Source organism: Psammomys obesus, unplaced genomic scaffold (assembly GCF_907164565.1).
Source record: "Psammomys obesus unplaced genomic scaffold, mPsaObe1.curated_primary_1811, whole genome shotgun sequence".
Classification (NCBI taxonomy): Eukaryota; Metazoa; Chordata; class Mammalia; order Rodentia; family Muridae; genus Psammomys; species Psammomys obesus.
The window spans coordinates 53139519-53160311 of record NW_026591086.1 but is presented as its reverse complement, the minus strand read 5'-3'; the positions used below and the strand labels follow the sequence as shown (position 1 = coordinate 53160311).

The following is a 20793-nucleotide window of genomic DNA, read 5'->3' as shown; positions in this document are numbered from 1 at the left end:
AAACCCAGGTCAAAGGCATAGAAAATAATTTCAACAACGTCATAGAAGAAAATCAGCCTAATCGAGGGAAGATTGTAAGACCAGTTGGGACTGGAAACCACCAAGGAAGCAAGGCCTTCTCACCACAGCAGGACCAATGTACACAGGAACTTCCTGAGATGGTAGCAGCATGCTCAGGGCCTGTGCAAATCTAGAAATGATGGGGTCCCAGTGATGAGCATGGAAGAGGACACAAGCCTACATCCCTAAACCAGACACATTTCCAATTGATAACCATTCACAAATGAAAATTTAGTTTTCTCCAATGGAGTCTCACTGCGTATACAAAACACTCTTAAGGCCAGGCTCTGTTACCAGCAGGAGATGGCCAATAATGACCAACACAGACTACACTCAATGGTATTTCTGGATTTTTTTCTCTCACAGTGCTTTGTCTGGGCAGTTTTCTTACATTATAGGTCTTTTGTTTATGTATCATTGCTTCTGGTCTTATGTTTTTTATGGAATTTCTGTGTTTGACAATGTGCGTATCTCTGCATCTATATGTGTTTCTTGTGCTTTTTCTTTAGGTCTTTCTGTTTGTTTCTTTTGCCCTATTCAGGTTTGTTTTATTTTATTTTATCCTTTTATCAATTTTTTTTTCCTCTTAGCTGCCTGTTTATTTTCTAATGAGAGAGAGTGAGAAAGGATTTGGATTTAGGTGGGTAGTAAGGTATAAAGGATTTGAGAGGAGCTTGGGCCTAGGGAAGCATAATCAGAATATATTGTATAATCTATTTTCAGTATAACAAGAAAAAAATTCTTGCAAATGAATTCATACAGAAAACAGGATTCTAGGTATGTGAAACTCCCACATATGTTACTGTAACAATTGGAAAGACACTATCAAAAATATTTACTGTTGAGAGACTGAGAGTGAATTGTAATACTCTGGAAAAGCCCTGCATGTTATGGAACCTTGTAACCATTTATAAACTAAGTGAATATGAGTTGCATATCTGCACATCAATACGCATATAGAGGGTGGTGCTAAACGTTTATGTAAAGAAAGATGTATGCAACAGATTTTAAGAGTGCTTACAAACAGATCTCAAAGTTGTATTGAAAATTTCAGTTGCGACAATCCACAAACATCAAGCTAAATATAGTCTTATTAAATTTTTGAAACCTTTGAATAGAACTTAAATATGGAGGAGAAGGTATTGTAAATGCTGCCTTACTTAGGTCTTGCAGAAAGTTCTACTTTTATACTTAATTGTTTTTCTAAATAAAATCCAAACTTTCTTACTTTCACTAAAAGTACAGATACTGAGAGAAATTTGAGTTAGATCAGTATTTGGCATGTTTTCAAAAATATCTTCTCTTATAGCCAACACTTGGTAAACCTGGTTGGTACTTAGTCAGTCCTGGCCTGCAAACCACACCTACCCAGACCTGTAAATCCCATTTCGGACAAGTCTGATTGTGACCCTCAAGGCTCCTACTTGTAGAGGACCAACCAGAGCTGGCAGCAGCCACATGCTGAAAAAGCCTGGCTCTGTTCTGTGAACGTGCTTTGCTCTTGTGAGGTCTGGAGGGCCCTGCTGTTACTCTAGAGAAACCTTTGCAGCTTGGCAGCCTGCTGCAGGGAAGCTTTTGAACTATACCACTGCAGCCCACATTCGGCAGCTGGTGGAAGTTAATAAAAATTCCTGAGGTACAAAGCTCCTCTCAGAGCGCTTTGAAGGAAACCAACAGGTGTGTGAGAGTAATCCAAAGGAGGCGGAGCTTGAGCTTCTGGACCTAGCAAATCACATTAAAAAAGCAAGCATGCATACATAAACCCTGCTTTAAGAATATAAAAATAGTTTAATACTTAGCGAGTAACTAAAAGAATAAAAACTGACCTCCATAAACTTAAAGAGGTCTTAAGATTTTGTTTTGTTTTTGTTTTTATTTTTTTTCAGGTCTACAGAATAAACATATATGTCAGTAGCACTTTGGGATAGCTGCTTTAGTTCCTGGGAACAGAGCAACTATAGCACATTTTGGCTTAAAGTACACAGATGTAATTTAACAGGACATATATGAGGAATTGTAGATTTACGCTGGGTTTTGTGTTTCTAAAAGCAATTCAAAATGTCAATATTAATCATTTGAAGCACAGATCTCTCCACTTGAGCCTAAAGAAGCTTCCAGGTGCTGCCTCTCCTCTTTATTCAGACTGTTGAAAATGTTCTATTTTGCAATAGGTTAATGGTACTTTGACAATCATTCTTTCAGTGGTAGAGGATTAAAGGCAAGTGAGGAAGCCCAATCTCTCACTGCTGCTGAGTAGCACTTCAATGCTGGCTATAGAATGACAATGCAGACAGCACCAAAATTTATGCAATACTGGATAGCAGTTTTTGCTTATTTTTTTAAATGCATAAAGTTGGATAAAGTTTATTTTTAGGGGTCACTTTCCTACCTCTAGCCACTTCTTCCTACCCCACTTTTCAACCTCAGGGATAATATTTCTAAAAGACCTAGCATGCCGAGCAAATAGCAACGAGAACATGCGTACATGCTGGATCGGCTGAGGAAAGGTTGGGGATAACAGCAAATCTGATGTGTGCTTACTTCTCAGCTCTCTGGGTCTTTCTTTCCACACTTAGGAAGCAGAAGGGCTGTTTGTAATCAGATCACGGGGTTGTTAACAGTGTAGATTAGCAAGAGTATTGAAATGTTTCATAAATATATTGGCCTGCTCCATCTGTTTCTGTATTTTATAGCAGTGTTCCTTCATTGTATAGTTTTGATACATGTAAAATCAAAGGCCTTTAAAACATACCTGGGCTTCTACACCTGTTAATCTGAAGCTGTGCTCTTGACATTCATGGCCAGAAACACATTAATAAATGACTTTGTCATGCAAAGTGCACATCTCCCCACTTAACCCTAAAGAAGCTTTCCTGTGCTGCCTCCCAGTGTATTCAGACTGCAAATGGCCAGCACAGGGAGCTGAGTTCCTTACAGTGCAGCGCGGTTGGACTGGGAACACTTTCTGAGAGCCTAATGGGTCCACGCACATCTTCTGTTGTTAAGGGCACGACCTGGAGCAGAAGATGCACTCCAGATGCCAAGTCATGTCAGAAACCAACGTTCTGGAGCTTTCGATGTGACACACCCTTACTTAAAATACCCCTCCGTGAATGTGGTACATAGAATGATTTTTTTTCATACCAAAATTTAGTCTAAGCAATTTTAAAAAATAAAAGTGAAAAGTTATTATTAAATATTTTGAAATTTCTCTAAAAAGTTATCTAATAAGGTCACTTTTTGTTATATGATTAGATTAGAAATATTAAAAATGGCAACTAAGAGACTCAGTAATTATACAATCTACAATTTAAATGTCTCTCCCCTGACTCGATAGGAAAATTTATATCTGCTCATTAATTATAAATATTTATCATTATATTGCAAAATTATAAGTATAAACATAAGCTTAAATTACCATTTACAAATTGATTATAGAAAATTATTAAAATCAGAAAACACCTTAGAGATAAACTAAGTTTATTAAAGAGCTTAAAAGTAGAAGACCTTAAAGGAACTTTTAAAAATTTTATCGATTTTGAAGTTTAATGAAGATAGACATTAGCTAGATTATGTTCATCTTTTCCATTTATTTCTTAAATGATGTTGCTGACAAAATTATAAGCTTAGGATAAAAGAAATATTCCCTTGTCTGCCTTGTCTCCATTAAACAAAAATCTCTGTTATAATGAATAAAAACAAACACCTAAGAAGGTGTCCATCATAACACCATTGTGAGGCAATAAAACACTAACAGGTAGTAAGAATCCTTTACCTAGAATTGGGCTCACCTTTTCAAAATATACTTTTTAGCAATGGATCAAATTTTATATTAAAACATACATGTGTAGCATTTCAGGTAGATTAACATTGGTCCACACTTCAATTCTGGACTTGGGGGGATCCTCTTTTATTTTATTATACCATAAAGCTCATCATAGTTATTTCAAATGATTTTCACTCTGTTAGATATTTATGCTTAACCCAAAGCCCTGAAGAAATTAAACGATGCCAGTTTTGCTGTATGAAGCAAATTGATTATTCCATTCACTGAAAAGGAGAGAGTTTTATTGCAGAGAACACAGTATGCAATTGTACGATCCATAGAAGGAATGTGACTTTGTACTCATATTTGAATTCAAATCTAACCGGTATTGCTCTATAACATTTATTGTGACTTTATCTTCAAATTGTGTGCTCAAGTATGGCAAAAGAATTAAAGTAAATGCTCTTTTGACTCATAAGAAAAATAAAAAAATACATCTGGTAATAAATGCATAATAGAAATTCTAGAAAATAATAAACCCTAATTGTTATATATGGACTTAGCAATATAATGAGAAAGGTTAATCTGAAGGTGTCACCACCATGTTCAAGTGACTGTTCCATCACAACAATGAAGTCCCCAAAACTTAGTGTTTATTCTGCGATCTCCCCATATATTTAATTTTGGTATGAAGGAGGTGTTATTCCTGTCTGGAATGAAACAACTTAAGCCAGTTATGTGCCTCTATCTGTTAAGTGAAACTGAAGATTTTTAATTGCACAAAATTGTTTTTAAATGTTCACTTATAAATCTGTGATCTCACATCCTTATTTCCATAAAGGCTCACTGGTATATGTGTTCCAAAAACCTGAATGATTTTTTTTTTCTAGCTTTTGACACTGAATAGAAATAAGATTGATGAGAGAAAATTTCCTTGCCACTTTGCTACATACTTAGAGAAATTTCTCATGAGCATAAAAGGAAATTCAATACATTCAATAGACATTTCACTGTCTCTGGGCTATGCTTATGCTAACTTCTGCCCTCCCCCTTTTTTAAGACAAAATCAAGATATGGAAGATTTCATGTGTCAGGAATGCCCATTGTCGTAACACAATCTAAGGAAAATGATGAGAGGGTATTAAATCTCTAGGTGATTCAATGACAAGCACAGCCGACCCAGGAATGCATCTTAGTGATATTGGTTGAAAGTGTTTGTTTGTGTATGTCTGTCTGTGTGCCTCTGTGTGTGTGTGTTTATGTCTTTATGTATGTGGTGTGTGTAGTGAGATGTGTGTGTTTGTGTGTGCAGATTAGTTTGTGCTGTGTGCATGTGTGTATGTCTGTGTGTGACACAGTCATAACCAGGCAGACAATCACTTTTTCATCAAGTCTAATGTCAGACAGTATGGAGGCTACTTACAGTTGTGACTCGTGGCAAGGGAAAGCAAAGAACGTGTGAAAGGACTCCGACTTAGGAATGTCAGGAGAAACCTTAATCACCACTGGCTTTCAGGAACAGCATAGTTCCCCGGCGAGAGAAGTGTCTTCAGACAGGGAACTGCTGTGGCTAAACAGCAGTGCATCTAAACTATTGCAGACACGGCTAAAGTTACCCTTGACTATAGTGCTAACATGGCAGATAATACGTGTAAAACTACCAAGTATTTGATGCGATAACCAGTACATTAACAAGGTGCATTAGACAGGTATAGAAACTGATGAGGGGTTAACCATGAACCTCAGACCTATTGAGAAAAGACAATTATCATTTCACCGTCAACAAAAGAAACTAATATTTGACCATGTACTTCAAGTTATATAGTTTTCTGTTCATAACTAGCCTCATTTATATAATTTATGGACCTCACTAATAATTTTTTTCTGTTTAATGAGACAGAGGTGAACTGGGTAGCCTTGGATGTCTAGGAACTCACTATGTAGACCAGGCTGGCTTTGAATCTGGGAATGTGCCAGCCAATGCCGCTGACATGATAGGATTAAATCCATGTGCAATCATTACCCGGCTTCAGTTATAGCATTTATGATGAACACTCTTTTCACATCATTTATCTGTATTTTTAATATAGCCTACTTTTTCGTTTTATTGAAAACGAGTTTTTCTCTCATTATATATCCTGACTATAGTTTTCCTTCCCTTTACTCCACCTAGCTCCTCATAACTTCCCCCCCCCATCCAGATCCACCCCCTTTCTGTCTCTTATTTAAAAAATAGGAATAAAATAAAATATGGTGAGAAAACCAAAGAGTCCTCTAAGGGATAATATATATTAAGATAGTGTAGGAAAGGGTAGGATAGGATAGGATAGGATAGGATAGGATAGGATAGGATAGGATAGGATAGGATAGGATAGGATAGGATAGGATAGATAGAATAGAATTAAATATTAGAACTGAATGTGAATATGAATAAAAAAGCAGTATAGAATTCAATAGAATAGCATAGAAGGCAGAAACTATAACAGATCAGAATAGGTCAATACAAACAGAAGGAGAAGAATCCAATAAAAGGTGGAAGAAACAGACATAGATGCAGACACCCACCTATTTGCACATTCAGGAATCCCATAAAAACACCAAAGTAGAAGCTATAATACGTTCTCAAAGGACCCGTGCAGGCCCTGTGCATGCTGCCTCAGCCTCCGTGAGTTGGTGAGTTCGTATGAGCATCCATCCTGTTGGTTTCGAGGGCCTTGTTTCCTTGGTATCCTCTATATTTTCTAATACTTCTTTTATTAGAAACAGAAATGCTAAGGGTCTCCTCTGTTTTAGGTAAGAACTAGGAAAATCAGTCCAGAAAACAAAACTGGGTATGTGGGGGTGGGGGCTGTCTCAGGCTCCTCGATATCAGGCTTTGCAAGCTGAAATCTGAAGGTACCACTCTGAGGGTCAACTGAAAACCAAAGAGTTCTTGGCAGACCCGAGAGTTCTTACTTCAATGCCAAGTCTCATGGGCAGGAAGAGATTGGGAAGAGTGTGTGTTCTTTCCTCTTCCATAGTGCCAACTAGCTGATCTAAACGTTCCTGCTGTGCTTCTTTATCTTTGAGCCGTGCGTATAGAGCTAGGATGTGAAGCATTCACATAACATTTCACATGGCCATGTAGGGTGTGTAGCAGAACAAACTGAAAACAGCTGGACAGGACCAAGGTGACCATAGTTCATCTCTGCAATCAGAGCACTCGATTCTCGGTGGATGGGATGTATCAGAATCTACAACAAGAGCAGAAAACACAAGACGTGAAGTCCGTGAAGCCATGGGCATGGCCGATGAAGTACGAACCCTTTCTTTCCTTCCTGTTCCATTTCAGGTCTCATTGATTTATAACGCATTCACAGTCATGAGAAGCCCAGCCACCCTCATTGTAAGAGATAATCTGTCAGTTACTTTGCTCACTGTTGTGTCAAAATATCTGACAAAGGTAGATTAAGAAAGAAAGTCTATCTGGCTCTTAATTTAGTGCCTAGTCCATCCTGACACAGAAAACACTTCAGCAGGGTTGGAGGTGAAGGTTGGCGTGACTCCTGAAACCAAGATGCAGAAAGAGTTTTGCACTGGTCCTCCTCTTGCCTTTTCCTCTCTTTGTTACTCAGTCTGGGATTCCAAGATAGGACGTGCTGTCACCCACGTTTCCCTCCTCAGTTAAACCATTCTGCAAACACCTCAGTGACATGCTCAGATATGTGTCTCTCGTACAGGTAAGCTTCAAAGAAAACAGATAGGTCTGGACACTGAAGAAGGATCAGGAAGATTTTAGTTTCTTACAATGAGCCACACACACAAATCAACAATTCTCCAAAAAATCAATCTAATGAAACTAGAAATAAACTTTTTGGTTCATATATTCTGACTACTCTTAAATCCAGACTTATCAACCTTATCCTATACCTGTCACAATTTTCTTATGTAGAAATATTTTGTATATAACATGTTCAGAAAACAAAGAAATATAAAATTAGCTCTAAAGATTCAGTGTATATAAGCTTGCTATAGCCCAGCCTGGTCTTGATCCCAGAGTCTCACAATCTCACACTCCCTACTGCTAGAATTATGTGCATGTACCAACAACTGTAATTATATATTTAACTTTTGAAAAATATTTCACTTTCCAAATATTTTATAGTTTCCTTTCTTGAAATCAAGAATCAATAATATAGCACTTTAAGCTGGGTAGGAATGGTACACATCCTTAATCCTAGCATTCAGGAGGCAGAGGCAGGCAGATTTAGATTTTGGATGGCCAGTCTGACCTATTGAGTTCCGGGATAGCCAGGGTTATACGGAGAGACCATGTTTAGGAAAATAAATAACAGAGAGTACCACTCTGATGCTGATCTCAGAAACCGCTCTAACCTTAACCTAAACGGATCGCTTTTACATGACTGTCTTAATCTTCAAATAAAAATGAAGCTTCCTTCCCTGTCATAATCCATTTGAATCACACTATTTAAAAATCTTTTTACCCATTGTGCTGTAAAGTAAAAAAAAGATAAAATTAAATACATCAAAAGGATATATTAAATAAAAAATTAACAATAGTAAAACCTTATTTTCGCTATTGTATTAGTAAATAAATTATTTGAAGTCAGACTTACTGCTTTTGCTGAAGTCACATAAACTAAAATATGCATTTTATATTTTAGCAAAACATTCCCACATGTGAGTAAAATGGGGGGGGGGGCTTAGCCAGCTTTAACAACCATCCCTTTGATGGATGCTGGTTTGCAGTTTGCAAGAAAAAAAGTACAGCCTTTGATGCAGGAGCACTGTTCTGGGAAACCTCTGCCACCTAGTGGCCGGAAGCCTTTCTGCAGCCTCTCAGCGATGCAGCCTAATTGCTTTATGTGCCTCGTTTGGGCTTCAGAGAATCATACTTGAGCATGTCCAGGTCAGTTGGCAGTAATAATTTGAAGATGGAATAATACACGCACTGCACTTCCTAAAAGCAACTGGCCTGAGAATCAATACAACATTTCATTTTCACTTTAGCAGCACTTTAAATTAAAATCCCATTTATAAATGCTTTAATACGGCAATAAGAGACTCCTGGGTGTGTTTTAGCCTTTCATTAATATACGCCTCTAGTGTTTTGCAAGATACACACTCACCAAATAAGTCCCTTTGACCATTCAAGTGCTAATTAACGACGCAATAAAGCAAAGCCTAGGGTGCCTTAATGAAAGCAAAATGCAATTCTTTAATTTGGAAAATGAAATGTTTTACCTCCCCTTCAAATAGCAGTTAAAGATATGAATAATATAATCACCAGTGAAATAGAAGATACAGCACACCTTCTATAGTCATCTTTTTAAGGACACCCTCCACACCACTGCAGCTTTAGATTTGGATTTAATTATCGTCGGTTCTGTTTTATATGGGGGGGGGGACACTGGATGAGTGGAGGAGTTTATAAAGCAATACTATCAAAACAACCTTAAAAGTTAAAACCCAAACGCACTGCTACATCGCTCTTCATTCTGTGGTTGTTTCGACTGCTTCGGTTTTGTTTTCAAATGGCCGTTCTGGTGGCCACTTTTCGAAGAACAGAAAACAGTGGTGGTAAAGGCTGACATCCTTTCCGCAGGGTATCATCCCTCCCTAACACATGCACGATGAAACAAGACTGAGCAGAATGAGTTTCCTCCCTCGTCAGACCACCTGACATTTGTAGGAAAAACCAGATGGCCTCGTGTCAGCCCTTCCTGCCAGGCCTGGAACTGATGCCTCATCTCCCTCCCGTCAGTGGCCTATGTCTTAATGGAAGTCTGTCTGCATGCATCTCTGAAAAATCTCATTGTAATGGGCAGGTCCTCGCTGCACTTTTGCACTGCGAAACCTTAGCAATTCTAAGTGACACGGTGGCTTGTTAACCTACTGTACTGTTCAGTTACCAAAGTGTTCTCACAAGCTCATTCTAACATATGGAAAACCTTTAAAATTAGCAAGAATTACCAGCATTGAAGAGTATCAGAGAAACTGAATAACTCATCTCTCTTTTTTCTCTGCCTCACCAAGCTTCTTTGATGTCTAACAGTGACTAGTCACAAAAAGCATACATTGGTTAAATAAAACATTAGCCTTAAGCAAGAGATGTCAAGGAATCCCTCTAAATTACTTGTCATGATAGCAGGTTGGTGAGCACCAAAAAAATCAATGTCATAATTACAAAGGATGTGTTGACACTTTGGATTGGTAACAGGAGAGCAAGGACCATGATGGAGTAGAAATAATAGCTGTCATTAGCCCCTGCCTCTTCATGAGGAAACACATCACAGGCTCCTCAGACCTCATGAGGCTCTTAAAGCGGTGACATTTCTGAGAATGGTGAAATATAAATACTAACATAAAACTATAATAAGGCCAAGGACCTGTGAATATGAGTGTTTATATAAACTGAAATAGAAAATTTCACCAAAATGTCACACAATTACTTTATGTGATTATTTATTTTCTATGTATTATTTTTATTAAAAAAAATAAAGAAAGGGTCAATAAGATAGCACATCAGTTAAAGATGCTTACTGAATGAGCCTGGCAGTCTAGAGTTCACTGAACCCAGTAAGGTGAAAAGGAAAAAAGGACTCCACAAAGTTTTCTGTTGACATGAACATATGTGCAAGGAGAGCACACGCAAACACACACACACACACATACATGTTTGCCCAAGCATGCACACAGACACAAAGAGATCTATAAACATCAACTACAGTAACAAATAAAAAAGAAAAATAAATAAATAAATATTGTTTTTTAAATTGATTTTCCAATCAATTTAGAGCACGGTTTCACAATTTGAAAGTCCTCTTTAGAGTATTCTTTATTTTAAATTTTTATGGCCATGATGAATTGACTAAACTAACCTGGGCACACTTACAAGAATAAAGCAATGATTCTCTTGTATGTAATAGTTTGCATTTTAATAATGAGGGTGTTGTAGAGATGGCCCAATGTGTAAGAACACTGGCTGTTTTCCACACGGCAACTCACAATGCACTTTAACTCACAGTTTAACAATGCAAACCATTATGCGGAAGTGAAAGACATCCTGGGTAGTTCTAGGTATGGCAACAGTAACATGAGATGGTCGGTCATGTTTCGTGCATGGTCAGAAAGCAGAGACGAAGCCTACTGACCAGCTAGTACCCTTTTATGTTTCAGTTTATGTATTTAGTCTAGGGCTACAGTATCATGTAATATTGCCCTCATTCAGGACCTGCCACTCCACCCTGGTCCAATCTTTCTGGAAACAATCTCTCCCACAAGGACAGAGACATATATTCTAGGTTATAAAGATTAAAATAAAATTAAAAATATTAACCACTACATATTTTAGTATGATATAAGGTAACTTAAAATAATACTGAGTGAGATCTGGCCCAGAAATACGCATCTGCTTTTGTGTTTGAAAGTCTGTATTTTTATTTTTATGTGCATTATTTTTATTTTTTATTTTTTACATTTATTTCTTCAGTGTGTGTCTTTGTGTGTATAGGTATTTGTGTGCCTAGGTAAGCATACAGAGATCTAAGAAGAGCTTTCAGGAGTTGCTTTCTAACTTCTATGAGGTAGGTTCTGGAGGCTGAACTCAAATCATCAAGCATGGCTACAAAGACATCTACCCATAGACTGATTTGACTGAACCCATGTATTTTTATTGCATATCGCCATTATTCTTAATTCACATCTGTGGGGTCAATGCAAAACTACAATTTAGAGGTAGCAGATATGACTCCATGGGTAATGCAGGAGCCATTGAAGTGTGTGTTGGAGTTCAGATTTCCAGAACACTTGTCAAGGCCAAGTGGGTGTAGAAACCACCCACAGCCCCAGTGCATAAAAGACAGAGATGGTATTTCCTAGAGCAAGATGGCTAGGACAGATTCATTCTGAAGTCACAGTTCAGTGGGCCTCCCTGACTTATTTATAAAGTGGAGAACAATTGGAGGAAAACACCTGACTGCAGGCTTCCTCCAGTGAAGGAAGACACACACACCAGTAACCCCAAACCAACATGTCCTCATACACATATGAGCATGTGTGTACACGCATGGGCAAAATAAAGCACCTAAGGATAGCTCTGTTGCTTAAGTATGTGGTATGATGAAGGGCCCAGGCAGAGAGTGTTGTGTCTCTGGATGACTGTAGCATCCTGCGGTTCACACACTAGGATCACTGAGGACTTCTATTTCGGTGTATCATATTACTGTTTATAATTTTGTACACATCATGTCTCCAAGTTGCAAATGATGACAACATTAGCTCGTGTCACCACAATGCCTCCTCCATAGAGGCAGCTATTATACACATTTCCACTGTCGATGCAGTCATGCCACATTCGGAAATTGATGCTTAAGGACATATACTTGAACCTCTACATTCGTTCCCATTGTTGGTGGGACATTTGCTTGGTTCTGTCATCAACTACATGACATAAGCCATAATTTGTAAAACATTTTTTGAGGAACAGCCAGAGAACTTGTTCAGAGGAAAACAACACATGTAAGGAAGGAACACGAGAAGAAACTATGCCAAAGAGAGTTATGGATTCTGTCCTAATTCTGTCCAGTAAACAACTGACAGCTCTGATGGCCAGGGTTTCAGAAACAAAATCAACAAACTAACAAAGTGTCAGGCTTCTGAAGAAAACACACAGACGTGCATAGAGATACAGACACACACATACGAGAGAGAGAGAGAAAGAGAGACAGAGGGAGATCATGAAAGCTGGTCTTCTTGGCATCTGGATTAAATTTAGGTAAGACCATGGGAGTAGCAACGAAATAACAACTGCTTACTATGAACGCTCTTCCATTTTGATTCAATTACAAGGCTAACAAAATCTCCCTGTATTGTTTCAATTTAAGAGCATTCCACAGAAAAGAGAAACTGGGAGATAAATCAGCCTCCACTCGAACATCTAACAAGTATGTACATTGTCTTTGGCTGGAATAATAAATATACAGTTATGTGAAAAGCTGATGTAATGTTAAATAAAACAAGAAAATTTAGAATTATATTAAAAACTGGCAAAACATCAGCCCATATAAAGGCATTATGAAAAGACTGAGGCAAATATTTTGAAGCGCGCAAGACATATATATATATATGCCACATACAGATGAAAAGAATGAATGAAAGCGTAGCTTGAGACTGACCTGGTAGGAAATTCACGTGACCCCATATAAACCCCTGAAGACAACAAAATTAATAGGGCATTCTTTCAAATATGTACAGGAGAGAAATGTTATAATCTGTATTAAAATCTAATCCTCTACCTAAAATCCTCTTGTCAGAATGCATGTCATTTGTCTCACTGTTATCCATATTCTTTAGGGATAGCAGCCTTTCAGAGTAAGTACTAGCAAAAGAGATCTGGCATACTCTAAACTCGATAGGGAAAAACAGACACATTTTGGATTAGGAGATAGGAAATATGACCGTGAAATTATTGCTTTGAGTTGCTTTGCACTAATGAAAAAGGCTGAGCCAGAATAATCTACAGGGTCTCTATAAATTCTTTCCTTCGCTCTCAGCAGTGTGGCATCAGTCTGAGTGGGGAGTTTGCTATTTAAAAGTTTGGCTGCTCACTGGCTTACATAAAGGAAGTAGACAATAGGTGTGATAGGTGAGTGAGACAAAGTAAACAGCTTTTTCTTACATGTTCTAATCAGTTCTACTGTAGAGCCACATCAAGTATCATTCAATCCCAGGATTGTGAATTTACAGATGCTACATGTTCATTTTCTCACCCAAAGTATCACTTACGCGATGAGAAACACTTCCACATATAGTTCTATCAACATAAAATTATCACTTCCCTAATACTGTCTTTAAGAAAGTGAAATCTGGGATTGCACAGGTCAAGCATGAGTTTCAAAGACTTGGCTCTATTTTAAGGTGAATGGGAAAAATATGAAATTATATACAGTTGAAGAAGAAATAAAAAACATAATTAATGATTTATTTTATCATCAATAGAAGGGTGGGTGAGACGATTATATTCCTCGCATCCTACAAAACACTATTATACAAAAGAGCTGAATTTTATTAAAACTGGCATCATGTTCCAATTCTTGTAAGATAAACCTGCTGTCTTCAATATATTCATTCAATGGATTCTTGTGGAGAAACTATAGTTCAGAGTTCACAACTGCTGGTGCTACATATGGATTATGGAAATAGTAGGTAGCATGATTAGTCTGTGATATTACGAGATAATAAATCTTACAGATATTGCTATGAAATAGAGGTAATATATGCTAATACATATATTTGTGTACACATAGTTTAATTTAGTATGTTTGTATGTATTATATATACTAAAGCAACATCATTTTATTCTTCGGTAAATTTGCCCATCATATTCTTCAGTGAAGATTATCCTACACTTTTGAAATCACATCTTTAAAACAATCCTTGTTACTAACAAAATTAAAATAATCTCCATAGCACACACTTTTTTGTGTGCTCTGCACCCCATAATTTCTATTTTAATTTTTTCTGATGCTAATGTTCAAACACTGAAAGAAACTGTAGCTATCTGACAGCCAGCTGTCAATCTGATGTATCTCACAGATACTCTTCTTAAGGGCAACCTCACCAAATAACTAGAGTATAGACCACTAAGGGCACAAGCCACAGGCTCTCAGCATACTCCGTGTTTTGCTTCAAAGTCATGTTTTTCACTCTGTTTTGGAATGCTTGCCTACCAGAAGAGCAATGGGTCTTCATTACCCAAGGAAGTGATAGCCAGATTCTGACCGTTCCTAGCGGTGGATGGAGAATTCGTATGCCTGTCTCCTAAGGATGTTTTCCCATATGTACAATGGATGTAAAATAAACATCATTTTTAATAACACCATGGCCCAATCAACATATGTTACCTTTGGTGAGGAATTTCCCAAGAACAGAGACTGAGTAAAATTATCTTAATGGGTAATTTGAAAGAAGAAAAATAAAAAATAGGAATATTGCTTTGATTTGCTTTATAAATAACATGGGAATAGAGTTTGTTCCTAATATTAATGTTACTAGTTTCTTTTTACTGTGACCTTTAAAAATTAAAATTTCAGCATAAGCTACAGCTCCACTACTTTTGAAACAATGGTGGTTGACTTTCACACAGAATTTGACCCAGTGTCAAACAGAAAAACAAAAAACAGAAAAACAAAAAACTACTGCTTACCCTAGATCATGAATGGAGGTGTCATGAAAAAAGTTAACAATAATAAACACATTTTGCACATGCAACAACCAAAATTAATAAAAATTGAAACCTGTGCTTCTGATGGAGTTTGCCTGTGTTCATTGCCGAGGTTTGTAATAGACAAGATGAGCACTTTGTACTGTACCTGTCATCACACCTCACAGAGCCCTGAATACCACCTGTAACAACAAGGCTCTGACATCAGGGGTGTGTGTGTGTACTTCAAGAAACAATTTCTTTGTGAAGCTCTGGCTGTTCTGGAACTCACTCTGAAGACCAGGCTGGCCTAGAACTCAGAGGTCTGCCTGCCTCTGCTTCCTGAGTGCTAGTACTAAAGGCTTCTTCCACTACGCCAAGAAGTATGTGTTCTTGCTTGCAGTGTTTTACAGAACATCTAAAGTTTTCTGTGCAGAGAAGCATAATTGTTTAATTATGGAGAAAGACTTTTAATGTTTTTCTACTGTCATTTCTCATCAGGAAAACCAAACAAAACAAAAACGTACTGTACCCTTGGAGTGGAATGACCTTAACATTTTATGTTGGAGATCTGGCTTAAATTTCATAGTAAACAGACAAACAGACAAACAAACAAACATTAAGTGAACTTTGGCTGCAGATTAGAATTGATTCTCCAATATTCTCTAAAAAGACTCTAAATGTACTTCTGCTCCTTTGTCCTAGGTAATTATATGAAGAAGCATTCTCAGTGCTGGTGATTATTAGATAAAAGTAATGATCAATTCTGAAAACCATGTCCTAGAATATCAATCAGTCTTATAGAAAACTAGACATGCATATCCATTTCATTAACATGCAAATTTGCTTTCATTATTAGTAAATGGCAAAATAATATTATATATAAAATAATCTGTTTAAATTTTTTCTTTGTGATTTATTTTAGTAGTAAATGTTTGGTTTGTATACCTATTTTATATTCCCGTTTTATTAGCAGATTTTATGTCGCTGTGCTAAAATTCTATGACCAAACCCAATTAACAAAGGAAGGGTTCGTTTTAGCTTAGAAGTCCATATGTGTAGCATCCATAATGGCGGGCAAGGTCTGGCATGACCGTGAGAGCAGGCTGACACATTTTCCTTCTTCTATGGAGGGCTGGGCATGAACATGGACACGGCAAAGTTACAGACCCTCAAAGGCCGTCCCCATGACTTCGTTCCTCCAGCAACACTGCACCACCTCAAGGTTCCATGGCATCTCCAACACCACAGCTACCTGGAGACCAAGCGTTTGAGCCCAGGCGGGCCACTTCTATTTCAAACCACCGCACTGTGAGGGGCTGAAAAAAAGTGTCTTTGGCAAAAAGTATCCAAGGGAAGAAACATGTAAGAAGCATTGCTCTAAAGGTGTACTATTAAGATTATATGCCTATATTCCATTTTTGGGGAAAAAATACTACAATGAAGTCTTCTTTAGAAAAACATCAAATTGAAGTTTTAAAACATAAGAAACTGTTATAAGCATGTGTTTTCAATTATGAGCTAATGTATAAAATTAAGCAATTACAATCATTGGTCAATAGTATGGCTCAATATATTGCATAAAATAATGTAATACAGTGAAGCATGAGATGAAACCAAAACTTATCAAGCCCAGATATTAAATTGAAAAGAAAGATCAGTTTACAACTTGGTATATCACTGGAAAAAAATAACAATGCTCTGATGCTTGGAGCAATAGATAAAAACCAGGTCAAATGTGAGCCGAGTATTTGACTTACTAATGAAGTATTTACACAGCACTCTCAAAACTCAGATAACTCACAAGAACGCACACACATATACACACACATACACACAGACACACACATACACACATACAGACAGATATACACAAAGGAAGTGAGAGAGAGACAACAATTCAGAGACAGAAAGTCAAGGGCTATGATCGATGGATACATACAAAAGAAAACAGAAACAAGAACAAACCCTAAAAGAAGTAATAAATATTAATAAATAAATACAACACTAAAATATAAAAGTAATAAATGTAAAAACGGCTCTTTTTTTAATCTAGAAAATAAAGACACTTCTGTCGTAGTATAGTGACAATAAAGTGTCACCTAGGGGCCGACCACTCAGAAGTTTCCTGTTCATCTGCATATCCAAACACATGTCCTGAGGTTCTGAGGGACCACCTGAGTGAGCCTTGCTATGGAGATGGTGCAGAAAGCATGCCTGCTGCCAGACACTCACCCTACACAGCAATCTCCTGCTGAAAGTGTGTTAATTGTTGTTCAAAGAGGACGTAAACTCTGTTTGTCTTGACTGGGACATGATAACGGCATATAACCGTGGAGCACAGTGCAATGCTTTCATCCAAGCACACACTGTGCCGTAATCAAATTAGGGAAGTTAACATGTATGTTTGTCACTTCTTTGTCACTCTCTCTCCAGCCATGGAGAAGGATTTCATTGGGAATATCTGCAGGCTTTGGCATAAACGTCCTTCAGCTTGGACTGGCTTTCCTCAGAGATTTCCATATAACAGTGCGGCTAAGGTTCACTTGCCAGCTGCAGGGATGTCACAGTTTGTTACTCAATGGAAAATGCATGTTGAACAAATTGTTGAATCAAAAGGAATGAATATAGACCCACCTTATGGAATTAACTGGCATTTTAAACTCCGTTGCTTTAAAGGGGAGGTTGAAAAGTGTCAGTTGGTAAAATGGTTGCCATAAAAGCAGATGTGTCTCAGTTCAATCCCAAAACTCATACAACAACTCAGCTATGGTGCTGTATGTTTGGAAACCCAGCGCTGCTTAGGTAGAGAAAGAGAGATGGATCTCAGGTAGCTTCCTGGCCAACCAGACTAGCATAATCAGTGAGCTCCAGGCCCCAGAGAGAGATTATCTCAAGAAAACTAGACGAATGGTCCCTGAGGAATGATAGCAGTTTAGCTCTGGCCTTCACACACGTGCATATGTGAATACATTTCTGGACATAGGTACACCAACACTCCCATGAACATGCACACACACACAGACACACACACACACACCAGCTGACCTAAAAATACAACTGGCTAAAAAAGTCATAGTGACTCTATATCCACAACATACATGAACCTAGGTTGGGGTGTGATAAGTGAGAAGAAAGAAGAACATTTAATACCCCAACACTATATGACACTGTTCTCTCATCGTCAGAACCAAAGCGGGGAGACAGTAGTGGCCACTCTTGTTAATATAACTGATAACCATCCAAATTTAGAATGTTTTCTTTCCAATATACAATCACGATATTTGCTGATCAGGAGTTCTCTGCCACCAAAGGGAAGAGGGATTCTTTCAGAACACAGAGATTTTTTTTTAATTTTATTTTTTTCTTATCAGTTACATTTTATTAACTCTGTATCCCAGCCGTGTCCCAATCCCTCATTCCCTCCCAGTCCCTCCCTCCCTCCCTCATCTCCACTGTGCCCCTTTCCAAGTCCACTGATAGGGGGGACCTCCTCCCCATTCATCCAATCCTGTTTTATCAGGTATCTTCAGGACTGGCTGCAAAGCCCTCCTCTGTGGCCTAACAGGACTGCTCCTCCCTTGGGGGATGGGGAGGCCAAAGAGCCAGTCATTGAGTTCCTGTTAGAAATAGTCCTTGTTCCCCTCACTATGGGAAACCAATTGGTTACTGAGCTACCGCAGGCTACATCTGAGCAGAGGTTCTAGGTTACATTCATACATGGTCCTTGGTTGAATGTCAGTCTCAGAAAAGACCCTGTGCCCAGATATATTTGGTCCTTGTGGAGCTCCTATTTTTTCCACATCATACTAACTCCCCTTCTTTCTTATGATTCCCTGTACTCTGCCAAAGGTTTGGTCATGAGTCTTTGCTTTGAAAACACTGCTAGTTAGAGTCGTTCAAATGCGCTCAGTAGACTCCTGTCATACATTCAATGCACATCCCATCTGTCTTTCTAAATGAGGATTGATAATCTTACCCCATGTCCGCTCTCTTGATTATCTTTTTTAGGTGTTCAGATTTCATTATGTTTATATCTTATAGGTCTATATAAGTGAGTATATACCGTGTTTGTCTTTCTCCTTCTGGGATATTTCACTCAGGATGATCTTTTCTAGATCCCACCATTTGCCTGCAAATTTCATGATTTCCTCCTTTTTGATTGCTGAGTAGTATTCCATTGTGTAAAAATACCACAATTTCTGTACCCATTCCTCCGTTGATGGACATCTGGGTTGTTTCCAGGTTCTGGCTATTACAAATAAAGCTGCTATAAAGATGGTTGAGCAAATATCCCTTTTGTGTACTTGAGCAAACTTTGGGTATATACCTAGCAGTGATATAGCTGGGTCTTGAGGAAGCACTATTCCTAATTGTCTTAGAAAGCACCAGATAGATTTCCGGAGTGGTCGTACCAGTTTACATTCCCACCAGCAGTGGAGGAGGGTTCCCCTTTCTCCACAACCTCTCCAGCATGGAACACAGAGATTTTAAGAAATTGGAAACTGAGTCTTTTCTTTTGCTATTTCACAACCCTATTCCACGCTACTGATTCAGTAATCAAAGGCAGTGTGCTACCAACTGAAAGGAGTGTGATTCAGGTCTACATCTGATCATTGTAAGTCACCAGACATCTTTGGGTGTTTCTGTTTTTAATAATCAATGAAAATAAAAGTCACAAAACAATTCAGTGTAAGTAGGAATACTGAGAACCTTGGAGAATCAAGGTGTGAATCACCCATACAAGTGAAAGCTCCTAGTCTCTGGGATGTAGTCCGTCATGTGGGATAAAATAGAAAAGTGACAAGAAAATTACAGTGATAAACATGCCCTTGTCACAAACAAGGTCACAAACAAGAATCACAGTCACATATGTGTGTGTGGTGTAGGGGTGTGTGTGTGTGTGTGTGTGTGTGTGTGTGTGTAATGTTTTTATCAGCTTGTTTCTTTCCCCCTTGATAGGCTATTTTATACTATAACAAATGATGCTGGTCTAACTGGATGTCTACATGTAGAAAAATACAAATAGATCCATATTATTGCCCTGCACTAAACTCAAGTCCAAGTGGACCAAAGATGTGAATATAATACAAGATACACCAAATCTATTAGAAGAGAACATGGGAAAGAACCTAGAACTCATTGCCACAGGAAACAACTTCCTGAAGAGAACACCAATAGGCTCTAAGATCAACAATAAATGGGACTTCCTGAAACTGAAAAGTTTCTGTAAAGCAAAACTCACTGTCAATAGAATGAAATGACAGTCTAGAGACTGGGAAAAGATCTTCAGCAATCCAACAAAGGGCTAATATCCAAAATGTATAATGAACTCAAGAAACCAAATACCAATAAACAAAATTACCCAGTTAAAAAATGGGCCAAAAAAAAAAAAAAAAAAAAAAAAAACCTAACCAGGGAATACTCAACAGAGGAATCTCGAGTGGCTGAGAAGCACTTAAAGTAATGTTCCATGTCCTTAGTCATTCAGCAAATACAAAGCAAAACTATTCTGAGATTCCATCTCACACCAGTCAGAATGACTAAGATGAAAATCTCAAGTGACAGCACATACTGGAGAGGTTGTGAAGAAAGAGGAACCCTCTTCTACTGCTGGTGGGAGTACAAACGTGTACAAACACTTGGAAATCAATCTGGTGCTTTCTCAGAAAATTATGAATAGCTTTGCCTCAAGACTCAGCTATACCACTCCTGGATGTGTGTGTGTGTGTGTGTGTGTGTGTGTGTGTGTGTGTGTGTGTGT

General features: G+C 38.0%; 1 protein-coding gene across 2 annotated transcripts in view; it reads right to left on the bottom strand.

Moving 5' to 3' along the window:
* Nucleotides 1–20793, bottom strand: part of Gpc5 (glypican 5) — an 859871-nt gene that overhangs the window by 499621 nt on the left and 339457 nt on the right. Inside the window, exon 6 of one of the 2 annotated variants that reach the window (XM_055609901.1) lies at nt 6992–7059. The exons of the other annotated variant lie outside the window; for it this stretch is intronic. Within the exon in view, the coding sequence (XP_055465876.1) occupies nt 7053–7059 (7 nt within the window). The 3' untranslated portion in view covers nt 6992–7052. Of the gene's footprint in view, nt 1–6991; nt 7060–20793 lie in introns of those variants that run through there. 2 annotated transcript variants of the gene reach the window in all.